Raw genomic sequence first — 9,826 nt, 5'->3', positions numbered from 1 at the left:
TAGTTGTGGTGAGCGGGGGCTATTCTTTGTTGCAATGCGCAGGCTCCTCATTGCGGTGGCTTCTCTTGTTGTGGAGCACGGGCTCTAGGCATGCGGGCTTCAGTAGTTGTGGCACGCAGGTTCAGTAGTTGCGGCTCGCGGGCTCTGGAGCACAGGCTCAGTAGCTGTGGCGCAAGGGTTTAGTTGCTCCACAGCATGTGGGATCTTCCCAGACCAGGGCTCGAACCCGTGTCCCCTGCCTTGGCAGATGGATTCTCAACCACTGCACCACCAGGGAAGCCCTAGGAGGGCCTTTTTAAATTCATAATGAACCCTTTTGACCACACCTGAGTTTACCCTAAGGAGGTGAAGCATAGTGGGGTCCTGTATTAGTTAGGGATCTTCAGAGGAAAAGAACCAATAGGAGAAATATATATACATTATATAGATACATATGGAGAGATTTATTATGAGAACCAGGGGAGCCAATTGGATAAATCCCAGTTCAAGGGCAGGAAAAGATGAATTGAGATGCCCCAACTCAGTCATTTAGGCAGATGAAAGGGCTAATTCTCCTCTCCTCCACCTTTTGTTCTATTCAGGCCCTCCATGGACTGGATGAGGCCCACCCACCTTACAGAGGGCAATAGCATTACTGGGTCCACTTATTCAACTGCTAATCTCATCTAGAAACACCTTCCCAGACACACTAAGAAACAATGTTTAGCCAAATATCTGGGCACCTTATGACATAGTCTAGTAGATATATAAAATTATCCATCACAGCCCCCTAGATAGCTTCCAGATCGGGGCTGGTCAGCAGAGGAACCAACCACATGATTAGAGGGTTGGAACTTTCAGCTCCAACCCCTGACCTTCAGGGAGGGGAAAAGGGATGGAAATTGTGTTCAATCACCAATGGCCAATGATTTAATTAATCATGCCTAGATAGTGAAACCACATGTAAAAATTCTAAATGCAGTTTGTTTGGGGAGCTTCTGGGTTGGTGAACACATGGCTGTGCTGGGAGGGTGGTGTGCCTGGAGAGGGCAAAGAAGCTCCGCATCTCCTTCCTCTGACACCTTGCCCTATTCTTCTCTTCCATTTGGCTCTTCCTGAGTTGTGTCCTTTATAATAATCTATAATCATAAGTATACCTCTTTCCTGAGTTCTGTGAGTTATTCTTGCAAATTTTCAAACCTGGGTGGGGCGGTTCATGGGAACCCAAATTTGTAGTTGGCTGAGCATAAGTGTGGGTAGCATAAGGACCCCATTTGTGGCTGATGTCTGAAGTAGTGGCAGTCTTGTGGGACTGAGCCCTTAACCTGTGGGGTCCGTGGTATCAGAATTGAATTGAAATGGTAGGTCCCCGCTGTTGTCAGAGAATTGTAGAATTGATTGGTGTCAGAAGAAAACCACACTGGAAACTGTTGTTTGCCCTTTGTAATTCACAGCTTATCCCCTCCTTTCTCTAACTTCAGATGACAGATAAGGTACAAAGGTAACAGGATAAGTGGGCAGGATAAGCAGTAACAGAAGCAGGGCTCTCTCCGTGCCCTCCTCCTTCGGCCTTTTTAGGATGATGATCGTAAATCAAAACCATCGCAGGAACTGAAATTGCCAAACATACGGTTTGTCCTTGTCTAAGAGGTAGCAGCAGCAACAGCGCCCACCTTCTGGGCAGCTTCTTTCTTGGCATGATGAGCCTGTAGGACCGCCACAGCTTCATCCACCTGTGAGAAGCTCCAGGTGGTCAGTGACACCTGAGGAGAGCCCCTCCGCCCTTCCCTGGTGCCCAGGCCCAGCGGTGGCCTCTCCTGGTGCTGACCGCTTTCCTAGATACCCACGCGCCAGCAGCCCTCAGGTCACAGGCGAGGCAGGAGGAGGTCACAGGGGCAGCAGACCCTTCTCTCTGCTGCCCCTTGGTGTCCAAGGCCACCCCGTGTCCTCCTGAGCCGAGTGAGCAGAAGCTGTGGGGGTCTGGGAACCTGCTCACCTTGGAGCGGAGAGACTCGGGGGACTCTAGCATGTGCAGCAGCTCCGAGTTGTCAGTCTCCAGCAGCATCCCCGCAATCTTCCCAGCCAGGTTTGAGTGCATCGTCTGGATGAGAGGGAACAAACGTTCACCTGTGGGAAGGTATTCCGTGAAAAACCTAGTGGCACCCCAGTAGAGAAGGGATGCTGGTGTCCAGGTCAGTAGCAGCTCTGGCCCCCTCTTCTGCAAGCACGTGGGTCACTCACCCAGCATCTGTTTCTGTTCCTGTGGGTGTGCTGCGGCCAGCATGGAGGCGGTCAGCGGCTCCTGCCCCTGCACGTGGACTGCAGGCTGGTGTGCCTGGGAACCAGGAGAGGCGGTGGGCTAACACCAGGGAAAGGACCACTTGACAGTGGTCGAGGTTAGGACAGTCCAACCACTCAACACCTGAATGCTACCATTCAGCATGCCAGGAGAGGAGGGCGAGAGGTCCCTGGGCAAATTCAGTCCACTGAGAGGGGAGTGGTGGGAATATAAAAGCTATATAGATTCCTGTGTACCTATTCAGGTATGTAATACAATGCAGTACAGTCAGAAAGGGGAGGCGAAATGAACCCATAGAGAACACACCTGCTCTGTGTCAGGCCTAGTGCTAAGCAGCTATTTCCTCAGATATTTAGTCCTCATAAACTTCTTCAGGTAGAGAATATCACCCAATTTTACCCATGATGCCCAATGAGGTCAAGTCATTTGCTCACATTAGTAAAGTTAAAACTGAGTATTGAATTTGTTTATTGAACATACAAAGTTACAGTAACTATCTTTAGCAGTACAGCTTTTTTCTAAAGACCCCGTTACTTCCTTTGGAGGGGGTCCCAGAAAGGATTGGGCCCAAGGGCATGCATTTCAGACCAGTTATAATTATTATATACCATACGCCCTCTCTCATAAAATGCTCTATAGAAACATGAGATGTTTCTAGACATCAGTGTCTAGATGCTCTATGGGGTCAGTGATGATCTGGGGCATAGAAGCAGGACCTTGCAGGCTATAGAAAGGATTCATGCATTGCAATGTTTGAGCCCAATTAAAAGAATTCTAATAGTAATTGCTTCACTTGTGAAGAAGAATAAATCCAAAGGAAAGGTGTAAAAAGAAGAAAGGATTCGTATCTTTTCAACAGGGCATTACATTTTGGAACTCCCATATTTAGAGAGCGTTAGGTAGGTGAAGTGAATGAGAGAGTGGACCACATCCATTTCTCTCCTGCATTTCTGAAGGGAGTAGTTAGACACTGTGCTCACATTTAGCACAAGTTGTATTTAATTTTTTTTGTATCTACTTTTTAAAATCCCCTTTCTCCTACTACAGAAAGAGCATTTTGAGAGCAGAGTCCATGTCAGTTTGTTTACCACTGTGACGCCATCCCACTCACAATTCCTTGGCATTTAGTGGAGTTTTAATATCTGATGAATGAAGCATGGGATGTAGGCTGCTGACACGGGGGTGCATTTCCGTGGAGAAAAAGCCCAAGGAGGAGCACGGGCATGAGTGGTAGTTCAGGTGCAGTGGGAACCCCTAAGGAAAAGAACAAGCCAACTTAGACCCCACCACTCTTGGTAGCCACGCTCTCCAGGAGTCTTCCTTTGATTCAGTGTTTATACCATGGAGACTGTTTGAAGGACTAGAAGTTAAAACATTCTCTCTGCTAGCCATGGACTCTTTTCTTCACTGGCAGCAGGAGGGACAGATGTCCAGGTATGCCAGAACCTAGAGCTTGTGGCCACTTTTCCTTCATTTCAATATCATCTCATAACACTGGATTCAATGCTCATAGCAGCACTATTTACAATAGCCAAGACATGGAAATAACCTAGATGTCCATCGACAGATGTATGGATAAAGAAGATGCAGTATATAGATATATACAAGTATATATACAATGGAATACTACTCAACTATAAAAAAGAATAAAATAATGCCATCTGCAGCAACATGGATGGACCTAGAGATTATCATACTAAGTAAGGTAAGTCAGACAGAGAAGGACAAGTAAAATATGATATCACTTGTATGTGGAACCTAAAATATGATACAAAAGATCTTATTTATGAAACAGAAACAGACTCACAGATATAGAAAACAAACTTATGGTTAACAAAGGGGAAAGTAGGGGGGATAAATTAGGAGTTTGGGATTAGCAGATACAAGCTACTACATATAAAATAAATGACAAGGTCCTACTGTATAGCACAGGGAATATTATACTGTATATTCTAGTATCTGGTAATAACCTATAAGGGAAAAGAATTATATATATATATATATATATATATATATATATATATGGGAATCACTTTGCTATATACCGGAAACTAATACAACATTGTAAATCAACTACATTTCAATAAACAATTGATAATGTCCAAAAGAAATTGTCCCTTGGATTTGGCAATAGTTTCTTAGATAATACACCAAAAGTATAAGAAACAGAAGAAAAATAGGTAAATTAGACTTCATCAAAATTAAAAATTATCGTGCATCAAAGGACAATATCAGGAGAGTGAAATGATAACCCACAGAATGGGAGAATATGCGTGCAAATGATATAAGTGATGAGTCTCCTGTCCAGAATGTGAAAAGCACTCCTAAAACCCAACAACAAAAAGGCAAACAACCCTATTAACAAATGGGCAAAGGACTTTTCTCCAAAGAAGAGATACAAATGATCAAAAGTTCATGACAAGATCAATGTCATTATATCACTTACATCTGGAATCTAAAAAAGCTGAACTCATAGAAACAGAACATAGATTGGTGGTTTTCAGGGGATGAGGGGGTGGAGGAAATGGGGAGATATTGTTCAAAGGGTATAAACTTCCAGTTATAAGATGAATAATTTCTGAGGATTCATTGTTAATAATACTGTATTATATACTTGAAGATTACTAAGAGAGTAGATTTTTTAAAAGATTTATTATTTATTTATTTAATTTATTTATTTATTTTTGGCTGTGTCGGGTCTTAGTCACAGCATCTTCATTGAGGCACGTGGGATCTCTCATTGCGGCACCAGGCTCTTTGTTGTGGTGCGCGGGCTTCTCTCTAGGTGTGGCGTGCAGGTTTTCTCTCTCTAGTTGAGGCGCACGAGCTCAGTAGTTGTGCTGCATGGGCTTAGTTGCCCCACAGCATGTGGGATCTTAGTTCCCTGACCAGGGATCGAACCAGCGTCCCCTGCATTGTAAGACAGATTCTTTAGCACTAGGCCACCAGGGAAGTCTCAAGAATACATCTTAAATGTTTTCACAACAGAAAAGAAATGGTAATTATGTGACATGATGGAGGTGTTAGTTAACTATGGTGGTAATAATTTTGCAATTTATAAGTGTACAAAATCAAGATGTTGTAGACCTAGGACTTACACAATGTTATAGGTCAGTTATATCTCAATAAAGCTAAAAAAAGTCAGTGTCATTATGTCATCAGTCATTAGGGAAATACAAATCAAAACCACAATGAGTTACCACTTTATACCCACTAGGATGGCTATGATTGAAAAAAGAAGTGAAAACAAGTGTCAGCAAATATGTGGAGAAACGGGAAACCTCATACATTCTTGGTGGAATGTAAAATGGTGCAGCCACTCTGGAAACAGTTTTGTGCTTCTTCAAAAAGTTAAACATAAAATTACCATATGACTCAGCAATTCAGAAAGAAAAAAAGAGAGAGAGAGGGAAAGAAAAAATATTTGAAGAAAAAATGGCCAAAAAATTTCCTAATTTTAAGGAAAAACATTCATTTACAGATCCAAAGAACTCCAAGTAGGATAAACATAAAGAAATCCACATTTGGACACATTATCATCAAACTGTTGAAAGCCTAAAACAGAAAAAGTTGAAAGCAGCAAGAGAAAAACAGCACATCAGAATTCACAAGTAGAGTTCTCGGCCAAAATAAAAAGTAAAAAAAGGGAATTCCCTGGTGTCCAGTGGTTAGGACTTGGTGCTTTCACCGTTGAGGAGCTGGGTTCAATCCCTGGTCAGGGAATTAAGACCCCACAAGCAGTGTAGCCAAAAAATAAAAAAAGAACTCTTAAGTACAGTTCTGACAAGTCTTATTTCTCGACAGAAACAATAGAGGCCAGAAGGCATTTGAATAACATAATCAAGATGCTGAAAGAAAAAAAAAAAAAACCTGTTCACAAAAGTTTCTATGTCCAAAAAAATTATCCTTCAGAAATGGATAATTTTTTTAGTTTAAGTAAATTGAATTTAAAAAAATAAATGAAGATGAAATAAAAACTTTCCCAGATAAACAAAGACTGAAAGAATTCATTGCTAGCAGACCTGACTTACATGAAATATAAATAAAGTCCTTCACGGTGAAAGGAAATAACACCAGTGGTAACTTGACTCTACAGGAGGAAATGGAGAGCACCAGAAAAGTGACATATGTGGGTAAATATAAAGAACCGGGACTTCCCTGGTGGCACAGTGGTTAAGAATCTGCCTGCCAATGCAGGGGACACGGATTCGAGCCCTGGTCCAGGAAGATCCCACATGCCACGGAGCAATTAAGCCCATCTGCCATAACAACTGAGCCTGCGCTCTAGAGCCCACGAGCCACAACTACTGAGCCCACATGCCACAACTACTGAAGCCCGTGCACCTAGAGTCCATGCTCCACAATAAGAGAAGCCACTGCAATGAGAAGCCCGTGTTCACTGCAACTAAAGAAAGCCCGCGCGCAGCAATGAAGACCCAATGCAGCCAAAAATAAAAAATAAATTAAAAAAAAAGAACCGTACAGGGACTTCCCTGGTGGCGTGGTGGTTAAGAATCCGCCTGCCAACACAGAGGACGCAGGTTCCATCCCTGGTCCGGGAAGATTCCACATGCTGCAGAGCAACTAAGACCATTTGCCACAACTACTGAGCCCTTGTGCCACAACTACTGAAGCGCGCACACTTAGAGCCCGTGCTCTGCAGAAAGAGAAGCCACCACAATGAGAAGCACGTGCACCTCAATGAAGAGTAGCCCCCCTCACCGCAACTAGAGGAAGCCCACGTGCAGCAACGAAGACCCAATGCAGCCAAAAATAAAGTAATTAAAAAAAAAACTGTACAAATATATATTCTCTTTTCTCCTTTTAATTTCTTTAAAAGATATGATTTTATGAACCACTAATTATAACACTGTATGTTGGGTTTATAACATATATAGATGTAATATATGTAACAATAATAACACAAAGGAGGGGGTATGAAATGAAGCTATATTGGAGCAAAGTTGCTATATTTAACTGTTTTTAAGCTAATATTAACCTAAAGAAGATTATAGTAAGTCAGGATGAATACTGCAGTCCCCAGAGCAACCACTCTACATACAAATATAGTTTGAGTGAGTAAAATGGCTGAAGTTCTTGAGTGAATTTGGATGACTCAATAAAATACCATTTTTAAAAAATCAACAAATAAATTTAAATGGTACTCTAAAAAATATTTTAGCACAAAAGCAGGCAGTCAAAGAGGGAAGAGAAACAAAAGAAAACAGGATAGGGCCTCCCTGGTGGCGCAAGTGGTTGAGAGTCCGCCTGCCGATGCAGGGGATACGGGTTCGTGCCCCGGTCTGGGAGGATCCCATATGCCGCGGAGCGGCTGGGCCCGTGAGCCATGGCCGCTGAGCCTGCGCGTCCGGAGCCTGCGCGTCCGGAGCCTGTGCTCCGCAACGGGGGAGGCCACAACAGTGAGAGGCCCGCATACCGCAAAAAAAAAAAAAAAAAAAAAAAAAAAAAAAAAAAAAAAAAAGAAAACAGGATAAATATAGAAAATAAATAGCAAAATGACAGGCATAAAACCAGCCATATGAATAATTACACTAAAAGTGAATAGACTAAACAATTCAATCAAAAAGTAGAGATTGTCAGATTGGATTTTTTTTAAAAAGCAAGATTCAATTATATGCTATCTATTAGAGACACAAATCAGACTCAAAGACACAGGCAGGTAGAAAGTAAAGGAATGGAAAGAGACCATGCAAATTGTAACTCTAACAGAGCTGAAGTGGCTGTGTTAATATCAGACAAAATAGGCTTTAAGATAAGAAATGTTACTGGCAATGAGAGGAATATTTATAATGATAAAAGAGTCAAGACATCAGGGAGATGTAACAACTATAAATCTATACATACCTAACAACGAAGTCCCAAAATACATGAAGCAAAAACTGATAGAATTGAAAAGAGAAATAAACAATTATAGTTTTGGCATTTAAATACCTCACTCTCAATGATTGATAAAGGATAAATATCCAGAATATATAACGTCCTCCTACAACTCAATAATAAGAAAATATATTATCTAATTTAAAAATAGGCAAAAATTTGAGTAGACATTTCACCAAAGAAGATATGAAGGTACAAAGAGCTAATGAGCACATGAAAAGATGTCCAAGATCATTAATCATTTGGGATACACAAATTAAAACGAAAATAAGATAGCACTACACAGTCACTAGAATGGCTATAAAAAAAGATAATAACAAATGTTGGTGAGGGTGTGAAGAAATTGGAGTCCTCATACATTTCTGATGGGAATGTAAAATGGTACAACCACTTAAAAGAGTTCGGCAACTACTAAAATTTAAACTTTATTTATGACCCAGCAATTCCCCTCCTAGGTATCTATCCAAGAGAAGTAAAAACATATGTCTACACAAAGATTTGTACATGAAGTGTTCATAGGACCATTGTTCATAAATAGCTAAAAAGTGGAATCCATTGAATATCAACTGGTGAATGGATAAACAAACGGTAGTATAGCCATACAATGGAATGCTATTCAGCTATATAAAAGGATAAAACTTCCATGCTACAACATAGGTGAACTTAAAAAAAATGCAAACACAATCACAAAAGGCTACATATTGTATGAATTCATTTTTATAAAATGTCCATAAAAAGAAAATTTATAGACACTGAAAGTAGATCAGCTGTTTGCCTGGGCCTGGGGGTGGAAGAAGGGACTGACTAAAAATGGGCACAAGTGAACTTTTGGGGATGATGGAAATGTGCTAAAACTGGGTTGTGACTTACAGAGTTGTCAAACTGTAAATTTACTAAAAATCATCAAACTATACACTTACAATGGATATATTTCATGATATGTAAATTATACCTCAATAGAGTTGTTTTAACATTAATCACATTCAACAGGTACTGAAAAATCAGCTTTGGTTTTCTTATCCATAATGGAAGTGTAATAATAATCATTTCTACCTCATACAGTTGTTGCGGCATTAAATAATTCATACAAAATGCTTAGCAAATGGCAACAAGTGAATCACAATCATTCTTAGCTGTTATTGGTCAAGAATAGGCTATGTTTTAAACTGGGAGGTAACAGGGTTAGATTTGTCTTTTAGAAAATCACTCAGGTTGCAGAGTGGTGAGTGAATTGGTGAGATGGAGGTGAGGGAATGATGTGTATACAGTTCTGCTCTCTACCTCTTGCCTGTTTGCAGGCAAGAGACTATGCAACCTGAGGTAAGCCAGAGGCTGCAGAGGTGGAGACGAATGAGCCAGGAGGTGGGACAGAAGGGGCTTCGGGAGGTCACTAGGACGACTCCCCGGCTTTTGCCTTGATGACTAGGTGGCTGGCGGTGCTATTTCCTGTGGTAAAGGAACAGGTGTGCAGGAGTAGGGATGGATGCTGGTTAGGGATGTGCTGAGTATGAGATGGAGACCGAAATTCGGGAGTCTGTGGAGCTGACATCATGGAAGTGGACAGGTGAGGGCGAGCAGAGGAGGAGGAGAAAGAATAGGAGCCTGCGGAGGGCCAGCAGGGGAGGAGGAGGGCTTGGGCAGAGGTGGCAA

General features: G+C 41.7%; 1 protein-coding gene across 1 annotated transcript in view; it reads right to left on the bottom strand.

The window, feature by feature from the left end:
* Positions 1-1,614: 1,614 nt before the first annotated feature.
* Positions 1,615-9,826, bottom strand: part of LOC132502771 (polyadenylate-binding protein 4) — a 33,773-nt gene continuing 25,561 nt past the window's right edge. The window contains exons 3-5 of the mRNA XM_060118914.1: positions 2,221-2,314; positions 1,976-2,106; positions 1,615-1,712 (exon numbers count right to left, since the gene is read on the bottom strand). Of these exons, the coding sequence (XP_059974897.1) occupies positions 1,623-1,712; positions 1,976-2,106; positions 2,221-2,314 (315 nt within the window). The 3' untranslated portion in view covers positions 1,615-1,622. The remainder of the gene's footprint in view (positions 1,713-1,975; positions 2,107-2,220; positions 2,315-9,826) is intronic.

This window comes from Mesoplodon densirostris, chromosome 2, assembly GCF_025265405.1.
Source record: "Mesoplodon densirostris isolate mMesDen1 chromosome 2, mMesDen1 primary haplotype, whole genome shotgun sequence".
NCBI lineage: Eukaryota > Metazoa > Chordata > Mammalia > Artiodactyla > Ziphiidae > Mesoplodon > Mesoplodon densirostris.
This window is presented reverse-complemented; position numbering and strand designations above follow the sequence as displayed.